Source organism: Neodiprion pinetum, chromosome 5 (genome assembly GCF_021155775.2).
Source record: "Neodiprion pinetum isolate iyNeoPine1 chromosome 5, iyNeoPine1.2, whole genome shotgun sequence".
NCBI lineage: Eukaryota > Metazoa > Arthropoda > Insecta > Hymenoptera > Diprionidae > Neodiprion > Neodiprion pinetum.
The window spans coordinates 20,987,604-21,011,191 of NC_060236.1; the positions used below are offsets into that span (position 1 = coordinate 20,987,604).

At 39.4% G+C, this 23,588-nt stretch overlaps 4 protein-coding genes across 5 annotated transcripts in view; 1 reads left to right on the plus strand and 3 right to left on the minus strand.

The window, feature by feature from the left end:
- Positions 1–12: 12 nt before the first annotated feature.
- ND-51 (NADH dehydrogenase (ubiquinone) 51 kDa subunit) lies at positions 13–4,094 on the plus strand. The gene is made up of 6 exons (XM_046629186.2): positions 13–163; positions 482–549; positions 884–1,552; positions 2,577–2,809; positions 2,901–3,104; positions 3,400–4,094. The coding sequence occupies exons 1-6, from the start codon at positions 115–117 to the stop codon at positions 3,584–3,586; spliced, it is 1,410 nt and encodes a 469-aa protein (XP_046485142.1). The 5' UTR covers positions 13–114; the 3' UTR covers positions 3,587–4,094.
- A 351-nt stretch (positions 4,095–4,445) lies between these two features.
- LOC124220384 (putative leucine-rich repeat-containing protein DDB_G0290503) lies at positions 4,446–7,755 on the minus strand. Of its 2 annotated transcripts, none has more exons than XM_046629185.2 (7): positions 6,959–7,755; positions 6,281–6,691; positions 6,039–6,206; positions 5,682–5,904; positions 5,253–5,526; positions 5,092–5,170; positions 4,446–4,926 (listed from the first exon to the last, which is right to left on the minus strand). In XM_046629185.2, exons 1-7 carry the CDS (start codon positions 7,568–7,570, stop codon positions 4,861–4,863), a joined length of 1,833 nt encoding a protein of 610 aa, XP_046485141.1. In that variant the 5' UTR covers positions 7,571–7,755; the 3' UTR covers positions 4,446–4,860. The 2 variants fall into 2 exon arrangements, with proteins under 2 accessions (XP_046485141.1, XP_068992719.1); XM_069136618.1 differs by having other exon boundaries at positions 5,037–5,170.
- Positions 7,572–12,626, minus strand: LOC124218530 (girdin). The gene is made up of 13 exons (XM_046625069.1): positions 12,402–12,626; positions 12,163–12,315; positions 11,425–11,700; positions 11,092–11,346; positions 10,880–10,984; positions 10,749–10,817; positions 10,502–10,651; positions 9,723–9,929; positions 8,792–9,659; positions 8,443–8,709; positions 7,910–8,372; positions 7,636–7,694; positions 7,572–7,588 (listed from the first exon to the last, which is right to left on the minus strand). The coding sequence occupies exons 1-13, from the start codon at positions 12,624–12,626 to the stop codon at positions 7,572–7,574; spliced, it is 3,114 nt and encodes a 1,037-aa protein (XP_046481025.1).
- Positions 12,627–13,418: 792 nt separating this feature from the next.
- LOC124219173 (uncharacterized) overlaps positions 13,419–23,588 on the minus strand; it is a 35,673-nt gene continuing 25,503 nt past the window's right edge. Inside the window, exon 2 of the mRNA XM_046626398.2 lies at positions 13,419–22,190. Within this exon, the coding sequence (XP_046482354.1) occupies positions 19,964–21,979 (2,016 nt within the window). The 5' untranslated portion in view covers positions 21,980–22,190 and the 3' untranslated portion in view covers positions 13,419–19,963. The remainder of the gene's footprint in view (positions 22,191–23,588) is intronic.

Here is a 23,588-nt window from a genome sequence, read left to right on the forward strand (position 1 = left end):
CCAACATTATGAAATCGTGCGCGCGCATTGCGCAGTACCAACTTGGCTGCTGTCGAAACGTGTGCCAAAAACTAACAAGCACCCGAATTGTGTGCCTTCAGTTTAAAGGGAAAGATGGCGGGTGTCCTCGCTAGGTGTACTCGAATACCGAGGAGGCAGTTAGGTAATTATTGAATCATGGAGTAAATATCTGTCGCAATAAATTGGTAGAGCGTCGTCGTGGTGTTTAGGAATTGACCAGAAGTCGAATATTCGCAATTCCTGAACCGCGAATAAAACTAATGTTGAAAAATCACAACAACGTCGAATCGATTATCCTCGGTCAAGGTTATATAATTCTGTGTACCTAATTGATTCTACGTCATTCATTTTTACCTTCTCTTTTTCATCTACCAAACATGTGTGTATACTCGTGTTCCTACCAATGCTTTTATACACACTCGCAACGCATTGTGTGATTCCACTTCGCCTCAAACATCAGGCCTCGTCGGAACATTCCTCAACGCTCAGCAGCCCAAAACTTATTCGAATGCTCCACCGGAGGGAAAGGTAATGCCTTGCCTTCTCAATTGTTGATATTAATCCTTGATTTCAACTCCCAACCATTAACTGCATTTGGTGTTCCAACGTACTTCGAATTCGGAATCAATGTGTTAAAATGTATTGGAAAATTTGTCATGATCTAATACAATCTTGAATTTCAAATTCATCTTAAGCCGAGCTCTAGTTCGAAAAAATTTGAGAATATTAATTAAACACAGAGCCTGATGGATGCTAACTTTTCATTGAAATTGACACTGGAAGAAATTGTAATGCGTTCCTGAAATTCTGATATGATCACAACTCACCTCATCTACATTGAACATTTTTAAACCGCATGCAGAAAGTTGGAGGAAATCTATCTGACGAGGATAGGATATTCACCAATCTTTACGGTCGTCATGACTGGAGGTTGAAGGGATCGCTGCAGCGTGGTGACTGGTACAAGACGAAGGAGATCCTGGACAAGGGCGCAGACTGGATCATAAACGAGATCAAAGTGTCCGGTCTTCGTGGTCGAGGCGGCGCAGGTTTCCCATCTGGCATGAAATGGTCCTTCATGAACAAGCCGTCGGATGGTAGGCCCAAATATTTGGTGGTCAACGCAGACGAGGGAGAGCCAGGGACCTGCAAGGACAGGGAAATCCTGAGGCACGATCCTCACAAGCTTGTCGAGGGCTGCCTTATCGCAGGGAGAGCTATGGGTGCCTGTGCTGCTTACATTTATATTCGTGGGGAATTCTACAACGAAGCATCGAATCTCCAGGTCGCCATCGCTGAAGCCTACCAAGCTGGCTTGATCGGCAAGAATTCTTGTGGATCGGGATACGACTTTGATATCTTCGTTCAGAGGGGAGCTGGAGCATACATTTGTGGTGAAGAAACTGCTCTCATCGAGTCCATCGAAGGTAAACAAGGAAAGCCCAGGCTAAAACCACCCTTCCCTGCTGATGTCGGACTCTTTGGATGTCCCACTACAGTGACCAATGTCGAGACTGTCGCTGTTTCACCTGTAAGTATAAAGGTGGATTTTGGAAATCGCGGAAAAAGAGACGAGGATTCTCCTATTATATTTTCTGAGGTTTTTCTATCTTTAAGGAACGTATAAAACGGAATACTTGCATTTTGGAAACGTTCGAAATCAACAAGATAGTTAGAACTCTGAATACACACAGAGAAATGTTATTATTAAATAACAGATAAGTACAGTAATCAGAAATCTTGAGAATGAAATGTGTAGTGTCTTTAATTGAGCTTCTAGTAAAATAGACTGAGCAATTCATTTTTCGAATATTTCGGATCAAAGCAAAATAAATATGGTAAAACAACTGTTTTAACTAAATTTGATACCAATTTTTTTTAAATCCGTATTCATGAACTGATTTTTGACCAGTATAAAATCACTAGATGTGATTTGGCTCACTTTTGATGGTAAAGGATTAGGAATAGTTAATCTACAAAAAAAAGTATTTCTATTGTTCAATTGCTTTACAAATAATTATTTGGGTTTGTTACTTTTATCAACATGTGAAAATGCAAAGTAAATAATTGTTCCCTTGGAGTGTTCAGGAAACTTGAAAAAAAGTGGGACACCACCTGCTATTTCCTGCTACACTGCCACAATCATGAATTTTTCTTTACAAACTGAAGGAATATACGAAAGAGATTGAAATGCAGTAGAATAATCTTGACGGTTAAAGTTTGAGAATATATACCAAAAGATTTTGATGAAAACCGTGAAACTTGACGCTAATTGGTATATCTTGAGAATGTACGTTTCAGAACAACAAAAAACCGGTTTTATTAGTTTTTCGGAGTCAGGAAACAAAAAGTTAACAAAATTTCAGATTAAGAATGAATAGGCTAGGGTCTGGATCAAAAGTTGGGAAAAGACATAAACCCGTTCGCCTATCTGTATTCTAGGGATGTTATTTCATCTGTGTCCACTATCATTGGCATAAATATCACTGCTGGAGATTTTTCGAACGATTTTTTCTTTTGTCTGGCCCATTTATTCTTAACTATCTCGCGTTTAGACAATCTGTAGGCGCGGTGGCACCTGGTTCGCGTCATTCGGTCGTCCTCGTAACAGCGGTACCAAGTTATACAACATATCCGGCCACGTGAACAATCCATGCACAGTTGAGGAGGAGATGTCGGTGCCGTTGAAGGAGCTAATCGAAAAGCACGCTGGCGGCGTCATCGGAGGCTGGGATAATCTGCTGGGCGTCATTCCTGGTGGATCGTCGACACCGATAATCCCAAAAACGTAAAGAAAACGCAGATAAAATGAATTTTGTTATTCATTTGAAAGTCCTGGAGACCCTGCTGCTACTTCGACACCCTCTTCGACCTTTCAGAGTCTGCGACGAGGTGCTGATGGACTTCGATGACCTCGTCCGCGTCCAGAGCTCCTTCGGAACCGCTGCCGTCATCGTCATGAATAAGCAGACTGATGTCATCAAGGCCATCGCTCGTTTGATCAGCTTCTACAAACACGAGTCATGCGGACAATGCACTCCTTGCAGAGAGGGTATCAACTGGATGTACAAAATAATGTGGAGGTGCGTATTTACGCTCCGAAAATAATCGCCATTCGGTCTTTCATCAGTTTTTCGGCTATCTTCTAATTTAGAATCAGCAAGAAATCAATACAACTGCCTTCCATTCATGTTGATCCGGAAGATCGGATTGTAAAGTTCTCATCCTCGTTCACTTTCAGGGTCTTCGGTTTCTTAATTTTCACGTCATAAGAGGATAGTTTGGAGTCCAACCCTTTTCTGTCTCTTCTTTTGCTTCCATTCGATTTTATCACATACACGGATATTAATTGTAGGGGTTGATTTTCTGATTTTACAGATTTGTCGAGGGTAACGCGGAGGAACACGAGATCGATATGTTGTGGGAAATAAGCAAGCAAATCGAACTTCATACGATTTGCGCGCTTGGCGACGGTGCCGCGTGGCCGGTTCAGGGGCTGATCAGGCACTTTAGACCGGAAATTGAAAGTCGTATACAAAAGTTCAAGTGCGTGGCTGCAAATTAAATGTATTACATGTATATTAAAACAAAAACAGAGAGTCGCGCGTAACTAGATCAATTAAAAATAAATAAACCACATGAAGAAACACTGATATAAACACCGAGAGAGAGAGAGGGAGAGAGAATACAAGAAAGAATAAGAACATGAAAAAAGGATAATTATTATTATTGTTATTGTTATTATTTTATTGTAACTTGTGATGTGTAATATTTATCTCTTTAATGTATAAATCATTTTCAACAAAAGAAGAGAGAGAGAGAGATAGAAAAGTATAAATTGATATACGATCGGTGAATCGAAATTTACATAGAAACGCGATTGCGTGTTTGATTCTTCAGAAAACGTGCTACGAAGATTAATCCAGTGTGTATAGATATCAAGTTTAAAATCTCGGCTGAACCACATTGGGTATAGTTTGAAGTACATAAAATTGCATTCAGCGAAATGGGATGAAATAAAAAAAGCAATGTAGATTTGTACGTGGCAAAATTTCAAATTTGATGAAACCATCGATTCTTTGTTTCTATTTATATTATACGTACGATTCTCGTTCTTCATGCAGCGTGTTAATCGTGAACACGTTATTCAACAATGTGGGAAGATTCAATCATGGAAGGTAAGTCAAAATATTTGAATAAACTTTAGCAAAGAATATTCATGACTTCGTAGAACTAAGCCCAAAGATTGAAATATTAAGTCATTCTTGATTTTGCTTCAATTTTTTTTTTCTTTTTACAGTTTCACCGATATCTTGATAAAGAATTTTTTTTCGGTATTTGTATTTTGATACGTATGCAAAGATTTTTTTTGAAGTGATATCTTCGTTTCAATTATGAATTTCTCCTTAGTTGTGTTCACTTATTTCGTTTTTATTTCCATTTCGTATTTTTTTCTTTAATTACAAAATAAACTGTCTTCATATTTAATTAATGTATACATGTATATCAGAAATAAATAAACATATAAATCAAAAAAACAGCAAAATATCGTAGAAGAGATTACTCACTGACAAAAATATCAAAAACGATCGCTTGTTTCAATACATCATTCGGTGTATAATATAATACAGAATAATCACGTCACGTATGTACGTTATACATAAACAGCATGTATGCATAATATTCGTATCAAAGCAAGGAAAGAAACAAAAAAAAAATATCAACAGAAATTTTGGTTTCCAAATTTTATTGGCTGTGTAGATTTATTATCGCAAGTATTATTTTATTTACTACTTTTTCGCATTATCTTCGATCGTACTAAAAAAAAATCACCATCCATTAGTTATTTTCATACTTTTTATACGTGCTGCATTGGTGAATGAAATTCTTCTTGCGCCAATCGAACTGAAATGGAATCATAATATTGAAGTTATAAAAATGCTACTTCAAAATCACATCCATCTTTTTTCTTCTAAACTTATGATCAACATAATTTGTCGTTCTAAAGTACAAACATTTTCAGATCAGCAAGTGATGATAAAAATTGAGATGGAAAATGGAAAAATGTACCACTTTCTCCTTCGGCGAACCGTCCATCAGTTCCATTTCGAGATTCTTTACTATTTTTCGTTGCTGCTCCAATAACACTCTGGCAAAAGGAGAAAAGGAACAAAAAAAAACAGGATTACTTGGGTTTTGCAAGTTGTACAAATGAACCGTATTTCGCATACCCGTAATTATCAGCTCGATCCTGATTGTAGGCGGACTGACGACGCAAAATGTCTTTTTCTGACTCGGCACTTCCATCGAGTTGTATCGATTTGCTTCTTTCGATACTAATATTGCTAGTCTTCCCATCGGATAACTGATTCTTACTAGAAACGCCTCCTGACAACGTCAGCCGCCTCTGCAATTCTGCATTTCTCAGCTGCTCTTTTGCCACCATTTCTGACATTTCTTGAGACCGCTTCTTCTCCTGCTCAATCACTATCTCGAGTTCGTATACTTCGGGATAAATAATCGATCAGTTTTTAGTCACATCGAAAAAGTAGAAAAAGAAAACAACAAAAAGAATTCAAAAAATATTCAAATCAATCATGAATCGACAATAAGTATGTCTTTAGTCTCACAATCAGTTAATGTTCATAAAACATTCTCACCTTTTTGACGAGCCTCTTGCTCAATTTGAACAATCTCATTCTCGAGAGTAGCTATCCTCTTGTTGAGTTGATGTTTCTCGTTCAGATCCTGTTGGTAATTTCGTTGCAAACTGGTTACCGGTGATTCCGAATTGTCTGGTTTAGACTGCTCATTTGACATCGAGCAAGAAATTGTCATGCAGATCCGATCGTGAAGCTCGGCGAGCTCTTTCGAACTCAATGACTTGTTGGTACCATGGAAGAAGGGGAATATAGAAATGAGGTAAAATTCAATATTGAAATGATTTAAAATTATCTGAAGATTTTTTTGCGTTCACAGCCGTCAAGTTACTTCATGGCTCGTTCACTTTTACTCACCCGCAACCAGCTTTCGGGGTCGAAATAGTCACTGTCCTTAATCGCGTCCTCGTACTGTGTCTGAAGCCTCGCGATACTCTCGTTGTGGTTTTCATATAGCACCTTCAGAGTCCCTTCGTAAGTCATTTTCACAGCCTGTAATCTCTGACTGTTCTGGATCTCCTTGTTCTAAATAAAATAACGTTTAAAATGGTCTTTGTCCTCACGATTATGAAATCACTTTACGAAGAATCAATTCTTACCTTGATAATTTCGTTAAGGGCGTCCCTTTCCTCGGCAAGCGACTTGATATTTTCTCTTAGTGAATTTATCTCGGCGTTTTTCGACTTTACGTCGCACTGAAGCTTCTGCATCTCAGTTTGCCTTTGCTTGTTCTCATTCTCGGCGTGATTGAGCCGGCACGTTAATTCCGCCACTGTATCGAGCTTGTGGCTGGTCTTCTCATTATCCGGAACAATTTGATTATTCGATTCGTCGTTGACATCCTTGTTATCCCCTTTAGTCACCATGAACTGACTGCTTTTCTCCAGAGCTTCAATACTCCTCAGCTTTACACTGAGTTTTTTTATTTCTTCCAGTCGCTTATTCAACTCGTTCTTCAATTCACTGTTCGCCTTTTCCAAAACCGCCAATTTCTCATCACAGATTGACACCTGAGGATAGATATTGATAATCATTCAATTTTCCTACCTTTCTGTTCATTTTTCCTTACATATTCGAGGTTTTTTGTCTAGACTCCATAGGTTTTGAAGGTTTTTCCCTGAGATTTGACCATTCAGATTATGAATTTAGAATAGAAAAATCAACGTTTTATCACACTTTTTATAACAGTTCAGGTTTGTAGCCCGATTTTATTAAAACTCCAAATTTCGAAGGGCAATACCACCTTGAATTCTGAATTCACAAACTCATGCACTCACCTTCTCGTTCTGGAATTTATTCTGCCGCTGAAGTTCGTTGATGAGAACAGCGTCCTCGTTGCGTTTGGTCTGAAGTTGTTCGATCCTGTTCTGAAGATCCTGAAGAATGTTGGAGGCTCGAACTTCGGTGGAATGGAGTCGCTGTTTGAGGGCTGAAATGTCGTTGGTGAGCTTATCGGGAAGTCTGGCGAGCTTTTCCCTGGCCGAAACTTCGCCGACTAGCTCAGACGACAGCCTGACATTCTCGCCGTGGAGCTTCTCGATCTCGAGCTTGAGGCCCTCATTGTCGTCAAAGACTCGGTTCAGGTCCTCCTCCAGTTTCTTGTTCGAGGCCTCCAGCGATCCGAGCTGATTTTTCGAGCCCCGTAGCTCGCTTTCGAGCTTGCGCTTGTCCTTCGTCAGCTTCGTTATTTCACGCTGCAGGTTCGACACCTGTTCCAGCTTTGCTCGATCTCCTTCGAATTCGGATATCAATTTGTTCATGTCGCTAATCTTGCCCTCCGCCTCGACCAGCTTTGCGGTCAAACTTTTGTTCGCTCGGAATACTCGGTCAAATTCTTTCCGACACGTCGCTAATTTCATCTCGTACACAGCTGCGTTACGCTCTGTCATCTCACTCTCCTTTGCTCTCTTATCAATCAACGCTTCTATATCGTTATTCCTCTCAGATAAAATACCCTTCAATGTCGCTACCTCTCCAATCAGTTTCTCGTTTTTGCTTTGCAGTGACAGCAATCTGTGAAATAGACCACGGATCACAAGATTAGTGTGCCATTTGAAATACTAATCTTTTAGAAAAATTATGATTTCTTCTGAACATTGTGTTTCAGAGGAAAAGACATGACACCCTTACCAAAGATGATACCTTTTTAAAAAATGGCAATATTTCTGAAAGTTAATACGGTTCATCAGAAGAACGTAATAATTTCGAAAAAAATCGTATTGCACTACCTCGGTTTCATTTCTTCGACCTGAGCTTCGAGTTGGTTCAAATTCGCGTGAATCCTTTCGGATGAAGTGACTTTACTTATAAGGGAGGACATTTCGGTGTTTGCTGACTCGAGCTTCTTCGCCATCTCATCGTTACGAGCAAGGAGTTCGATTTTCTCGTCTTCCATTGCTTTTATTCGCTGTTTCAGTGAAGCTTGCTCCTTGTTAGATCCAAGTAACTGAAACTGCCAGGACTGAAGCTGGTCCTCGAGCTCCTGTATGGTTCTGATTTTCTCTACAAGTTCGTTCCGCGTCCCCTCAAGCTCCTGCAGGCCTTCCTCAGCGCGATCTCCTTCACCTCGACGCTTCGCAGTTTCCTGAGCCACCTGCTTCTTTAGTCTCATAATCTCCACGTTCCTGACCTGAATCTCTTCCTGCTGCTTGGCAATCTCTTTAACAATCTCGACGCGCTCTTCGTCGACCTCTGAGAAAGTTACCCGAAAAAGCAGTCCATGAAACTCTGCGATAAAAATTCATGATTCATTTTTTGGTACCTTTGATCTCCTTCGATAAATTTTCGAGCCTCTCGATCGACTTCTTCACGTGAATCGCCAGAGCTTGATCGACCTTTACGTCTGTGCCGGTAGCCTGCAGCGACTCCCGCAGTTTCTGTCTCAGAGCTTTAACACCCGAACAGCCCGACGTGTTTTCGGCCTCTTCCAGTCTCGCCTGCAAGCTTTTTATGTTCTCGGCATGCGCCAAGCGCTCCTTCTCGTTTTCAATACGCAGATCGCGCAGCCGTTCCTTAAGCATTGTTATTCCTGCGGAAAATGGATGAAAAACGTCAATAAGAATGACTCTTATCACAGAAATTTGCCACAAAACACGGTACTCAGTTTATACCCTTGCACCCCTCTGCCGATTGCGAATCCTTCAAAGCTTCGGTAAGGTTCTTGATTTTGTTCTGCATTACTTCACGTTCCATTTGGTACTGCTTGAGCTCCGCAAACAGTCGGCTTAGCTTCGCCAGCGAGTTTGAGGCCTGGTCGACGATGCGTCTCTCGACGTTCTCACCGTCTCCGTTTTCCTCTTTTCCGCTCAACGTCGATACCTGAATTTTCAACCGTTCTATCGTCTCCTGCATACTGGCCTTTTCGTACTCCCATGCGTCCAGGTCCAGCATCGCGTTATTCAGTCGATTTATCGTCCGTTTCGCTGACGCCACGACGTCCAGGTCCTCGTCCAATCCAACGGCATCCCGACCACGATTTCCCAGTCGATCTTGAAGCTCCTTTTCTACCTCCTCAAGCTCTTCCCGCAACGCACATTTTCGTTTCCGCAAATCCAGGGTCCCCAAATCGCCGACGTCACCTTTTCTGCGTATCTCATTTTCCGCTGCGATAAAATTCTGACAGCAGAATCTGTTGAGGGTATTGTTAATGTGGTTTTTGTTGTACTTCATTTCCTCGATCTGTCGCAGCAGGTTCTCCCTCTCCAATTTATACTCCTTGAGTTCCGTCATTGTCTGGTTTAGTTTGCAAAGGGCGCTCTTAGCCTGCGAGTAAATGTCTCGGTCCAGGTCTGCGCAGTTGCAGGCATCCTGATAGGCGATCTTGAACTCGTCCATGCTGTTCAGGCTGTTCTTCAGCTTGACGTTGAGGCAGTCGACCTCTTTCTCCACGGACGAAAGCTGTGCCTCGCATTCGCATATCTTGCAGTTTTTCTCGTCTATCTCTAGCCGCATGCTCTCGATTGTTCCCTTCATCTTTACCTGCTCGTAAAGTTTGAGGCTGTTATTGTGTTTAGACGATTTTTCTCTTCCACTCCTTCTTACCTGCAGGCCCTCGTGCTTCGCCGACAGACTTCTGACCAGCAGCACCAACCGCTGTATCTCTTCCTCTTGGTCCGCCAGCAAACAGCTCTGCTCTCGGTTTTGACTTCGCAGTTCGTCACGCTCTCGCAGCGCCGATTTCATCTCCGTCAACGCTCGACCGCATTTCTCTGCGTCCGTTAACAGATCGCCCATTTCATTTACTTTACGCTGGGATAAAGTTCGTCAGGTTTAAGTCATACATATGTTAGCTCAGTTCGCGATTTAGTGAAATCGAGGAATAATATGTTTTCAGCAGAGGGCAAGTGGCCAATTTAAGAGTATTCCCGAGATTTGGCCTTATTTTTTCTAAAAATTTTTCAACGATTTGGAACTTATTGTAAACCGATTGTGCTGTTATCAGATAGTGCGCTCTGGTCAGCTAGAGCTTAATAAATGTCGTACATACAGATTTTGAATCTATTTGTTTCATTGTGAGACGAGCTTTGAAGTAATATGTTGCAAATTATTTATCGGCGCTAGCTGACCAGAGCGCAATTCCTCACATCTGAATGAATACATCACAAAAATTTTCAAATCATCACGATGCTTTACTTCAAAATGGAATCGAGTCTAAATATTCTTAAATCGGTCACTTTAATTGTCGCTAACGGAAGGGATTTTTTAATGACGTTAAAATCGCACGATTTTCAAACTGTAAATCGTAAACCGAATTTTATCTTGGTGCTGTTTCGTTAACTTGTGATATTCATTCACCGAAAATTTGGCAATCCGATTCTTACCAGCAGTGAGTTCCGTTCCACTCGCAACAGCTCGGTTTCTTTCAGACGAAATCGCAGCTCTTCGATTTCATGGCCCTGAGCTCGACATATCGATGCCTTTTCTTTCAAATCACTTTTGAGTTCCAATATTGTGCACTCGCATACGGCTATCTTGTTGACGATAAAGTGACGTGTAATGTTTGAATTTTGTCGAAAATCAGCGGAAAATTATCACTGTCGTGAAAAACATTCAGAAAAGGGTTTTTACCTTCTTCTTCAGCACCTCAGATTCGTACATTATGTCCTCTCCAACTCCCGCAAACTGCTGTTCCGACATCTATGGTAGAATAAAAATAGAGATTAAAACTGAGATGTAAAATCCATGTACAATAAAACAACCTTCAAGTTTCCCTTCAGGAGCTGGATGCCATCTTCCTTCACTTTTAAAGAGGTTTCAAGCAACTTGTTCCTTTCCCTAAGTTCATCGATCTCCATTTCCTTAGCCTAAGCGTTGAACGTCAGAAAACATATTTTCACATGTCACATTTTTCCGTAGAGACCGAGTATTTCAAAGGCCAAAAGTCTCTTGAGAGGATGAAACCAATACATACGCCGATTTCGTTCTTCAAGGCGATGATCTCCGAGTCCTTTTTGATGATTATAGACTTGCTGTTTTCGTCATCGGTTTCGTAGTCGGTAACCGAACCGGTTCCAGATCCTGTTTCCGTATCGCTTCTGCCCGGAGTTCCGGAACTGGAAATCATTTCCGGTCTATTCCGCGTCCGACTAGCCGTAGAATCTCCATCCTCTTCGTAATCATCGGTGTACTCCTCTCCTGAAGTTGAGCCAATAAAAGCGAGCTCATCCTGATTGCAAATCGCAAAAAGGTATCAATCAGGTATCAAATCAGAAATCAAGAATATCGGGACAAAAAATCGTCGCACTTTGCCCGCTGCAGCTGTAGCGGCATTGTCGATTAGTTCCGACCGCGTGTCTTCCGAAGTTCCGTCGGTGCTCAACCAGATGGCGGAGACTGCCCTTGACTGGAGGATCGGGCTTGTCACTGTTCCAGTCTGCAATGATTTATCGACGCCATCCGGTTTCGAAGACCTCACAGGTGAGGCCGAACGGGCTCGTGCCGTCTCGCCGAATTCACTCTTCTGCGTACTCGTAGCCTGCGGCGGTTTCGACCGAGATCTTAATCTCGGGGAGGCGAGAACCTTGACGGTGATAATTGAATTAATTGCAAATAAAAAAAAGGAATAACCGAAGTTGAAAACAGGCTGTGCATTAGATTTGTACATTTTTTTTCTATTCAGCTATCGAACAGGATCTAAAACGATATCCAAAAATTCTATGTTCCAATTTAAGACAGCTGTGATCGGATTGGCTCGCGCAGATGATGGCGGCATTATTTTGGTCTCCCCAACCTCACGACTTTGGAGTTCTCGTACCGCGCGCTGGTTGTCGATACCGTAAAAAAACAAATTTATTCAACTTTCTAAACTTGTGCACGACCGAAACAAGTCAACATGATCAATTTTCAAACGTTTACATAGATCGTTAGATAAGAGCTAACCTTTTTTCTAACCTATTTAACCGACCACGACTCCTTAAAATCGTTAAATCAAAATTTTTCAATAGAATCTTATGGTTGAAAATCATTGTTGACATTTACTCACGGCTGATTGAAGTTGGTGTTGCTGCTCAGGCGTCAACGTGAGGCTTTTATACCTCTGCAATTCCCTTCTGCAGGCGCTCAGCTCATTTTGGGTCTGTGCTCCAAGTCCGATAACATTATCGATAACAACGTTCAACGGCACGATTTTTCCCGGCTGTGTCCAGTTAAATGTGAAACAGTAAATCAAATACACAAAAATGAATTGTGCTTCAAATCATGACGTGGAAATCCCCTGCTCACCGTTTTTGCATGCTCGGCGAGCTCGCGAATGTATCGTGTATTGTCGAGTGAATTTTGGCTCCAGGCCCTGATATCGGTGCACGATTCGTAAGCCTTTAAACGTCCTTCAGATCTCTTTCTCGGCAGAACATAATCGCCGTACGTAAGTGTCTGATCGCCTCTAAAGTTCTTCCGCTTACCGCTACCAGCCAAAAAAATTCTCGGTCCGTGTTCGGCGTACGACATTTTTCTTCTCTTTATTCGGATATTCCAAATTTGTTTCCAAACTGTGCGCCGAACACTGCAGTTACATTTGAACTAACACACTTTCGTAATAATACATTTTACACGCGTATATATAGAAAAACACTAAAATATTACAAAGTGAGAAAAAGGACGAAGTGGATGCCGGAAAAAAATATTTCTCCGATTATCCCCGGACACGACGACAACGGTTATCATGACCTGTCTCAACGGTCAACGTTTGTCATCGCCGGCAGCCATCTTGACACCACTTTTGTTTATGTACTGATTCTTCCGACTATTCAGCACCATGACGACGACGACTTTGACGATTTTTTACTGTAAAAGCTGTATGTTACCTATGTACATACAGTAATGTCTATTAACGCCTATCTCTATTGGCTACCGAATTTTCGGTTCGAAACATAATCCGAGTTCGATTCTATATGGATTATGTGACAATCACTCGATCTCTCACGTTGACGTAAGATAATGAAGGTCAGTCTCACAAAATTGGTATAGAATCGAATTCGCATATTGTGCGTTTATAGGTACATACGTCAGAATTGAAAGATCTTTGACAGATGATCATCGATACACGGATCAAACCATTACGTAACGAGTGTCGCAATCAATTGGTGAGTACCTATCTATTTCTGTATGATTCGAATAGATGGATAAAAAAGTAAAGTTGAACTGTATTATTTATTGCGCAAGGGAGGGGAAGGAATCAATTCATTTTTTTCTACTAAAATGATAAAAAAACACTATTTTTCAGCTTCGATAATATATATATATTACATAAATATATTGTACATGTATAAATGTAGTTTTTCCATTTTTTTTTTTTTTTTTATATAAAAGCATACAAATCTGTTTTACATCGTTACTATTACTACTTCTATTACCGCTATTATTATTTATACCATGCAAGATTGTAACTGAAGTAAAAACAAGTTACAAAAATTGTAGGTACATTTCTCTAATGCAGTACATATAAATTTATGCAAACATTATACGTTTATATCAATACGCGCTATAATCTGTTAGATCTAATATTTATAGGATAAATTGTTATATATTATATATTTACTTATTCTATCGAGAACCTTTATACTTCGTGAAAATGTAGAAAAAAAAAAAATTTCTCGCTCGTTTCCTCCACTTCTTCTCACTTCTCAATATATAAATATAACATTAAATAGGATGGAAAAAAATACTCATTTGTCATACGTGCATTATATTCAAATTTGCTGATACTGATAGCTATAATTGCGGTGTTATTTTTGTATTATTCAAAACTACGTAGGTATTTGTCAATAGGTACCCAAACATATTTGTACCATAACTTCGATAAGAATGGCAGTAATTAGTAAGTATATGAGCAAAAAGAGTAGATAAATGTATTTTTATCGTATTCCGATGGATTTTGAGGTATAAAAATTTCTCGTGAACCGCGCGGAGTTGTAAACATACGGAGAGGGATACAAAAAAAAATCTCATTTTATTTTTCCAAATTGTATCTAAAAAAATCGCTTCCGCTCATAATTTATTATTATATACCTATACTCTTAACTTCACATTCGTTGTACAAATTCATGCTGATCTCCGACTGTTATTGGTCATTATTTCTATCATTGCCATAGTTATCATTGTGATACCATCATTACGAATTGATAGAAAAACACTGTGTATGTATGTATTATGCAAGGTATATGTTAGTAGGAGATTTTCAGGAAATAATAACTCTAAGCGTAATCTACAATCTATCATATTTTATGCTATACACGGCGATTTTCTTAAAAACGATGAATTATATTATGATATTCTTTCTTATTTCTTAAACTTTATTCAATTCTCTACAATCGTATCGTTATTATAATCACAAAAAGTATGCAACTACCTATAGTTATTTATATTTATTGGTTGATTCATTTACTCATTTATCTCTTTATGCAATTTTCTTTCTTTTTTTTTTCTTCATATTTTGGAAATATCAAGTATGGTGACAAAAAAGACGGGGGTAAAAGGGGCAGATAATAATCGATCGCTTATTGTTTTTATTATAATCGGATTCAAAGTAAAAGAAGGAATACATTCAATAATAATAACAATACTAATAGTAATGATAATCACAAGGAGCGGTGTGAAAATATATAACGTGTGATGTATAATTACGTACATGTATATACATATTTTAGATACCCATTAATTTTGTTTTTCACACAATCTTTGTATAACATTGCATAATTATATATTATTTTACGCCTTCGTCTCAAACATAACGTATGGAAGGAAATAATAATTAAAAGAAAAAACACGTCATATTTTATTATCTTATAATAAAATATGTAAAATATTATATTTTTTATGGTATATAGCATATATATTACTATATGTATATAAAACAATCATCTGTTTTGTACTGGTTAGGCCTTTGTATATACCATGCATTTATAATACATGTGCAGATTTAGATTGAAATTATAGACCGTTTTGTTACATTTATTCATTCATTTATTTTATTATTTTCTTTTACTTCCTTACTTTCTGATCCATTTGAATGTACAAAATTATTGATCTCATCATTATTCGCTTCTGCTGTAAGCTGCGGTTCGAATACACTGTACGTATATCAGGCCACTGAGTATTATCGTTCAAGATATTTAATCATTTGTTTATTCAATTATTTATCACTATATATAAATATTTATCGTATCAAAAGTAATTAATCAATCAATTAATCTCTAGTTACCATGGTAACTTAAGGGATGGAAACTTTTCTTGAAATCTTATATTACATACATATACACGTCATGCGATTACTACTACTACTACTATTATTATTATTATTATTATTGTTGTTGTTGTTGTTGTTGTTGTTGTTGTTTTCGTATGCGCATAATGCAATTGGATTGAACAAATAATATTTAATAATTTAGATTTTTCAGTTTTAAATGTTGTTTTTTTTTCCCTCAATAAAATAACTATAACATCATAGTTATCATATGATGTATACACGGTAAAAGTAAATAGTTGTCAATTACTAATTGTATTATACCTATACTCGCACTACGTTCAATAATACACTGAATATTCTTTATCGTTATAAATATTACATTATTTTAATACATGATAATTATGTATTACACTTACGATTATTATAGTGTAATATAATCTACAATTGTATATGTACACAGAGCATAGCTTATTTATTTTTTTTCTATTCGTTAGAAAGTATAAAAGACAAGTAGAACGCGTACCAAAATATTATAAAAGTATTCAAAAAAAAAAAAGACGTACAAAGTTAATCGAGTATCATATTGCATATTGTTTTATATCATATGTTACGCGATAGTTTCTTCTCGTATTCTTCCATTAATATTTTTAACATCTAAGAAAAGGAAGTTGCATATTTTATTTGCCATTTCCTCTTCTTACGATATTTTGTACAGCTGCGAATTCTTTTTATACAACGTATTGCCAATTTCACGAAATTTATACTTTTTCATTCACGTTATGTTTTCCAATTAAGTTGGAAACGGAAATCTTACAGTATCACTGCAAAATACTGCGGCAAATTTTTCTTTCACTCGTCTATTCATTATTGCGTGATGTATCCAAGTACGTATAATAATTGTGCGATAAAAGGGAAAACCTGAAAAAATTACTTACCGACAAGTTATAACAATAGTAATAGTAGTAATAATAATAACAATAACAATAATAATGATAATATTATTAATATTAATAATAATAATAATAATGATAATGATAATGTCGGTAAGTATGTATTACAGTACATGTTATATAAATAGTATGTACATTTGGACGTATTTAATGAATATTGGCAAGAGGGCTTATGTTAAAACTGATTGCGCGCAATCGGTGTGTTAAGGTTGTTATATCGAAAGCATAATTGTGTATTATAATGAATTATCTCCGTCCCGTTAAACTAATCGACGGTAATCGTCGTAAGCGGTTGTAAAAACAAAAGATAGAAGAGTTTTATAAGGAAAAAAAGAAATTGTCATTCGGGTGCCGTAGGAGTATTTAATGATATTGAATGCGGTGTTAAAAAGTTCGGGTTCGGGACGGCTTTGTACAGGATCGGATTTTTTGGCGATCCCGGAATCTTCGGGAGACCAGAGATTTTTAAGAAACCGGCTTAACCCGAAACGCGGGTAACTTGACTCACGTATAATATTCATAATATTATTTAGTAAAGAGTATATATCGTCATTAAACGGGAGATCCGAAAATTCAGAAAACTTCGACAAAACTCATGTTTACGAGAATCCCGACATTTTCATCAATCGACTCGAAACCAATAGATTTTTCCCGATTTTACCCGACCCGACTCGAAAAATTCTGGTTATAATGTATATTACATACTGGGTGTCTCATTTCAATCAATCCAGTCAAATATTTCGAAATTGCCCTTGCAAATGCCGATGAGAAAAATATACTATTGTATTTTAAAACACCAAGTTGACCTTCATCTGATCTTGGCGGGTCTGGTTACAGAAAATCTGATACTTTCATCTTTTTTCCCCCTTCAAACCTTTCAACTTTTGTCTCAAACAGTTATCACTCACACTTTTCGTTTTCGAGATATTTGACTGGATTGATTGAAATGAGGCACCCTGTATGTAACGTTCAACAAAGTTTAAGCTGCATCACACCATCATTATTATTGGTATTATTATTATCATTGTTATTTGAGTTATTATTGTTGCTATCGTCGTTATCATTATTATTATCAACACTATAAATAATGTATAGTGGAAGGGACGGTCAAAAATTTTATATGAGTAGGTAGGTACGTATATAATATATATCTATGAATATACACGCACGCATGTATATTATTTATATATAATATAGTGTAAAAGTATAATTATTATTCGTTGAGTATGTATCTAAATCACAGCTCATGCTACTAATTATTTATTCATATTTATGCAGTTATATGCAGGGTATATAGTATTATATACACCATATATCGTAGTAAAAAAAAAAAAAAATAGGTAAAAAGAGAGAGACGTACAAATTTATACATAATATGATAGGTATAAATCACTTTTACGCGATTTTATACTTTTTTTTCTATGTATATACGTATTTGCACACATCGTTCAGATACGTATATGGTTGCTAAACTTACATATAATATATTGTGGACGTTATTATTATATTACTATATATATTGTTACTATGGATTTATATTTTTTTTTGTTTAATTTTCACTTTAAATTTTCTAGTCAATTCTTGTAAATTGTTTTGAGTCATTGTTATTTGTTCACGATTTCGTATCGTTGTTTTTGTTCTTTTTGTTATGCAGCGAAATTATGCTATCGTACATTATCACAACCGTACAGTATTAGTATAATACATTATTGCTACACGCGTCTATGTGTTCAAAATATTTCAATCAAAGTTCTATCATTATTTTGTAACAGATTAAAAATTATACAGTAGAGTCTCTTTGTCTTCATTTTGTGCGTTTTCTTGTACTTAGGAATAAAATTTCGAGAACCGAGAAAGAAGTCAACGTATTGTCATAATTTTTGCTCGTTATCTTGTTAGAATATTATTTCGTGTTTAGTACGCGTATGGGATTATAGTTATTTTTGTAACTGGATTCAAACAAAGCAGTATTCTTGATACGCCACATAGTACACACCTATGCACCACTATTTCACATAGTATATATAGAAAATTTATGATTCTACTTAAACCAAATTCGTGGAATAATTGAACACAATGAATAATTGAACGGGATTTCAACTAGTTTACATTAGAAAATAGTAGTTGATTCAAACGCCTAATAGTTGAAAGCAATAAAACTGTTGTGGTTGAGTCTGAGGTGTATATTAGTTGATTTGGAAAATAAGGATAATCAGTTTCCTAAGGATATTAATTACACAGGCCCACAAAATGAAAAAGGATGTTGTGCCAGGGTCAGACCCATCGTTTCCTATGTATTACGACTTGCAAAAGTAGGAGTGAATGAATTAATTCTTCTGTTAAAGCCAAAAAATTGGTTGAAAAATCACTAAAAAAAGAGAACGTCGGGAAATTTTTTTTCATGGAACAGCCACCCATATCTACACATATATGCTATAATCAAATTTTACATTCACCCAAAAGTCCAATACTCTAATTAAATTCAAAGTCCAACACTCCAATAACTCGAAAGTCCCATGCCCCGATAATCCTAAAGGCTAAAAACCTTCATAACCTCAAAAGGTAAACTAGTTGTGACACTTGGATATGATATATACGTGTAAATATAGATGGTTGTTACAAGATACAAATGGTCCTTTTTTGAAAAATGTTTATTCAACTGTTTTTTCTCAGCTTAGTGACCAAATTACTTTATCGACCTCTACTTTTGACTCTAGATTCGTGTTCAGTAGGTCAAAATACATGGCAGATGACGATTCTTAATCCCAGCATAACATTTTTTTTTCTAGCCCCGCATCACCAATTCGGGACAATGCAGTTGAATAGTTGTTTGATATGACGAATAGTTATTAATTTAAGGTAAACCAAAAAGACCAGTTCGTTAATTGATTCGATGATTACTGACTGACAAAAATACAATTGCTGATTCGAAAAGTAATGATTGATTCAGCGCACATTCAACTTTATAGTTCAATGGAAAAATAACAAGTAATCGATGTCGATGAAAATCTATTGTGTTCTATTAGTGTAATGTTTTTGAGGTACATCTATTCGTTTCCACTTATTGAGAAATAATTTTCGAAAAATGAAAAAATTAAACAAAAAACCAGAAAGACTACAGGATCTGTTTAGTTGATTCAGGTAATCAATTCTTCCAATACTTGCGACCATATAAATATGATCTAACCAGCATACACTATACAAGCAACATGTGTTTTCTTTTCGTAATCGTTCCTCTATCCAAAATCGCCGGCTTTAAAAATGATCCGACCTCGAAATTCAATTGTTTCCCAGTAACTATGCAGAAATACACACAAAAAAAAAAGAAGAAAACCTCCGCTCTTCTTATCTTTATACCTACACGCTCGCTTTCGCCATAAGCGCGTCGCATATGTAGCGTATCTAATAGGATTTCGATAATAAAGAACTTGTCAATTTTCTGTATACGTATGTAATAGGTACTTTCGAGTCTGCGCTCGGCGCTCTGACTACCAGCGTAGCACCGCTGCCGCTGCAGGTGAATCGCATCCGCTCCTCGCCTCCATCGCAGGATGGAATTGATTCCCCAAAACCGATCAGAACCAAAACCACCCGCGCCTATTTCTGCCTCTCAGACTCTCTCCAGGACATCTAATCAGTCTAATCCCCGGTTAGCTGGTGCTGGAATTGCACGAATTGGGGTTCTGATCGTTACTGCTCTGGCTCCTGCTCGCGGAATTAGCGTCCGATACGGAGGCCGCGGGACTTCCGTTAGCCGGAGTGGACGCAGGCGTGTTTTGCACGCTCGCCGCGGTCGACGCTGGTGGTGTTGGCGCTGGCGTCGGTGGGGCCGCAACACCGGCCGGCTTTTGCGCGACGTGAGTCTGGTAGTGCTTAGCGAGGTGCGCTTTCTGCCTGAAGCTCTTACCGCAGAGCGAGCAAGCGAAGGGTTTTTCCCCGGTGTGCGTCCTGATGTGAACATTGACGCTATACTTGTCCTTAAAGCCCTTGCTGCATATGCTGCAGTAGTGGAGTGAACGTTCTTTGCGCTGAACGCTGCCCGGCGACCCGCCGCCCTGTTGCTGCGTGCCGTTCGCGCTCCCAGCTCCACCGGCCGCGGCGCCACCTCCGCTACCGTTCCTGTTCACCCGCCTCATGTACTTCTTGGTAGGCTTGGTCGTACCGGGAGTCGATGCCGGTGCCGCTCGCGTTGGGGAAATTTGAATCTGACTCGGGGCGGTTTCAGTTTCGGTCCTGACACCGGTTTGCGGTTGCCCTATGACGGTGTCCTGCTGCCCCCCAGCTGTGACCACGGTCACGGTTCCCATCTGGCTCAAATCAGCCGGAAGTGTAATCGTTCCAAGGCTCCCGCTGGCTGGGTCCAGGGTATACATGACCGTTGTTGTCGCGGAGACGTTGCAGACCGGCTCGATCCTGCAGTACTCAACGACCTCGTTCGCTATACTCTTCAGCTTCTCGTAGTCACCAGGTCGGTAGGTCGTCGCATCGAGCTGTGAGAGGAGGAGGTCTTCTTCGGTACAGGGGTGCATCGTCTCGTCGGCGGGCTGGTGGTCGGCGATGATCTGGACGTGGGGGGTGCCGGACGTCGTTCCCTGGAGCGCCAGACTCGGAGTCTGGGAGGTTGTCGATGAGGACGAAGACACGGCCTGGGAGGACGCGCCGGAGTAGAGTTTTCCCTGAAGCGCACTGCGCAGGAGGCTCTCGGCGGAGTCGCCGGTACTTCCGCCCTCCGGCAGGTGGTTCTGGTCCGAGAGCTTCCAGTCGTTGTTGTTGTCGCCGGTCTGGTGGGCCGGAGTCTGTCCACCCCTAACACAGAGCTCCTTGCTCTCGACGAAACCGCTGTCGTCGGTCGAGTACTGAGAGCCCATTCCGGCTACAGGAATGATGTGGAAACTCTCGCGTCGCGAGTTCTCCGTAACGGTTTCGTGTTCGTGATCGTTGGCAGGGTCGAGGTTCAGGATTGCGTCGAGGTCGAGGTTCGGCCGCAGTGGCCAAGAGTCCGTCGACGGCGGCGGCGGGCTCTTGCAGCAGTCGAGGGCGTCCATCGAGTTTGCGTCGTTGTTCAGTACCGTCAAGGTATAGATTGCACCATCGGTGTTCTGCCGATGGGACCCGGAGCAGCCACGCCCCGCGGCCTCACCCTGAACTATCGAGTCGTGGCTCTGGCCGTGGCCCGAGTTGCTGCCTGTCGACCAGCAGTTGTACTTGCTAAGGTCCTCCAGGAATATGCTACAGGTCTGCTCCTTGCCCTCGTCGCCCCAGTAATCGCAGTCTGTTGACGGCTGCTCCTGCATCGTGACGTCGACGCTCTGCTGCGTCGGGCAGCTGTGGCTTCTGTTGTTGTGGTGTTGGTGGTGGTGGTGCGTCAGCGAGCCGGTGATCGTAGAGACCGGTGGCAGCGCCGTCAGCGTGTTGTTGTTCGTCTCCTTGACGAACGGTGAGCCGTGGAGATCGTGTCGTAAATCGTGCGTGTCCTGGTGCCGTGGACCGTCTAGGAAACTCACGCCTATGCTGCGGCACGCGGAACGGTGCAGGAAGCCCTCCTCGTCCGAAACTCCGTCTCCCGACGGCCCGTGCGGAGCAGGCGACACGACAAAGTCGAAGAAATCCGTCTTGCCAAGGTCCTCGTTTCCTCCGCCCGGCGCGAACGTCTCCGTTATATCCATTGCGGGTGCGGTTGATGGGACTCGATTCTCGATTGATGGATCGACTCGTTATCCAGTTCTCCGGGACAAGAAATCGCTCTTTATACTTCCACCTCCACTTTCCAGAGGGTTCTTATCTGCCGTCGGATACCAGAATCTTCCGCGCGGTGATCCTGCTTCGCATCCTTGGCTTTTGCGGTGTTGTTTTTTGTTCCTTTTTTTCTTCAAAACCCTATAGATCAGAAGAGAACATTAAAATTACTAAGTGTAGACAAAATCGATACATAGTTCAAAGCACACCTCAGAAAACTTCAAGCTTTCTTGATCGTGTCCAATACTTATGACGACTTTGTCATTCAAGTAAAATCAGAAATTGGTCGACTTGAAAAAGCTTATTGGGTCAATATTTTTTTTCACCAATCCTGGTAACACCGAGTACAAAATTTAGTATCCAATCCACAATGTGATGATCAATAAATAAGAAATATAAAAATTGCAAACGAGTGGCATAATACGGAAGTTGTTCATCAGATTGGAAATTGGATACTCGTTTTTGTTTCCTACGCTATCAAGTCCAGGTTTTAAAAGAGCCTTACATTTTTTGTGTGGTACTTTAAGAAAATTGTATTGAGGAACGGGATAAAATCCATCAAAACTGGCAAAACAATTTTTGTATACATGGGACATACGTGACCAAAAACCTGACCCTTTCAGAATTAGTTTAAGCTTCGTGAAAACTTTGTGTTAGTGGTCGAGAATAATTGTGATTTTTTAAACACTGTTATTCGACGACGTTTAGAGTTAGCGTTCGATATAATATATGCGGCATACGAGAATGTCGGAAGTTCACTTAAATTTAACTCGAAAACTATTGATTTTATAAAAAGTATCAGTTCTAAGTGAACTTTAACGCCAAAATAGGCAAAAATTTATCGAGGTCGCTGAAAAGTTTTAACAAATCAATAAAAATTAGTTTGTGATATGTTTCAAAAACTTGTGTAAATTTCATCATGGGCTGAGGTTTGGTTTCTACGATACGAGCTTTTTTCTTTCAGTTTTCGTAGAAACGGTTATGTCATGTCGTAATGTTGTCGACATCATATGAAATAATTCCAAAACGTTTTATTCGGCCATAAGGATATGAATACACAGAAGTTTTCTCGTCTAATCAAAATATTCCAAATTCATTTATCCGAGTATAGCTTGAATTACCCGCGCGAACTTCGACGTTTTCGCTTAACAGCGCCTCAGCACGGAGAGAACCCGAACAACGACCACCACAGTTCGTAATACATAACGCCCGGTGAATGGTAGAAATCAACGCGCCGGATACTTACTGAAAAAGTTTTTTTTTTCTTTTTTTTTTAGAAAACAATTCAGAAAAAAATGCGTAGCTTCGAAACTAAATGCCGGCCCATGATGAAATTTACACAAGTTTTGGAACATTAAGAGAAGAATATCCTCTGGACTTTTCAGCGACAAGACTTCAATCGTTTTTAAAAATTCTCAAAAAGTAACATTTATTGAGTTTTAAAGACCTTCAGCGACCTCAATAAATTTTTGCATATTTTGGTGTTAAAGTTCAGTCAAAACTGAAACTTTTTTGTATGTAGCTTTTCTTTTATCTTAG

Excerpts from the sequence above, each read along its gene's own strand:
- ND-51 (XM_046629186.2), top strand. The coding sequence starts at position 115 with ATGGCGGGTGTCCTCGCTAGGTGTACTCGAATACCGAGGAGGCAGTTA. Across the intron at positions 1,553-2,576 it reads AGACTGTCGCTGTTTCACCT|ACAATCTGTAGGCGCGGTGG; the intron begins GTAAGTATAAAG and ends TCTCGCGTTTAG. Across the intron at positions 3,105-3,399 it reads ATGTACAAAATAATGTGGAG|ATTTGTCGAGGGTAACGCGG; the intron begins GTGCGTATTTAC and ends CTGATTTTACAG.
- LOC124220384 (XM_046629185.2), bottom strand. The coding sequence starts at position 7,570 with ATGACAGAGCGTAACGCAGCTGTGTACGAGATGAAATTAGCGACGTGT. Across the intron at positions 6,207-6,280 it reads CCCTTAACGAAATTATCAAG|AACAAGGAGATCCAGAACAG; the intron begins GTAAGAATTGAT and ends TATTTTATTTAG. Across the intron at positions 5,527-5,681 it reads GCAAGAGGCTCGTCAAAAAG|TATACGAACTCGAGATAGTG; the intron begins GTGAGAATGTTT and ends TTTATCCCGAAG.
- LOC124218530 (XM_046625069.1), bottom strand. The coding sequence starts at position 12,626 with ATGTCGTACGCCGAACACGGACCGAGAATTTTTTTGGCTGGTAGCGGT. Across the intron at positions 11,347-11,424 it reads CTACAGCTGCAGCGGGCAAA|GATGAGCTCGCTTTTATTGG; the intron begins GTGCGACGATTT and ends ATTTGCAATCAG. Across the intron at positions 9,660-9,722 it reads CGAAGCACGAGGGCCTGCAG|GTAAAGATGAAGGGAACAAT; the intron begins GTAAGAAGGAGT and ends CTTTACGAGCAG.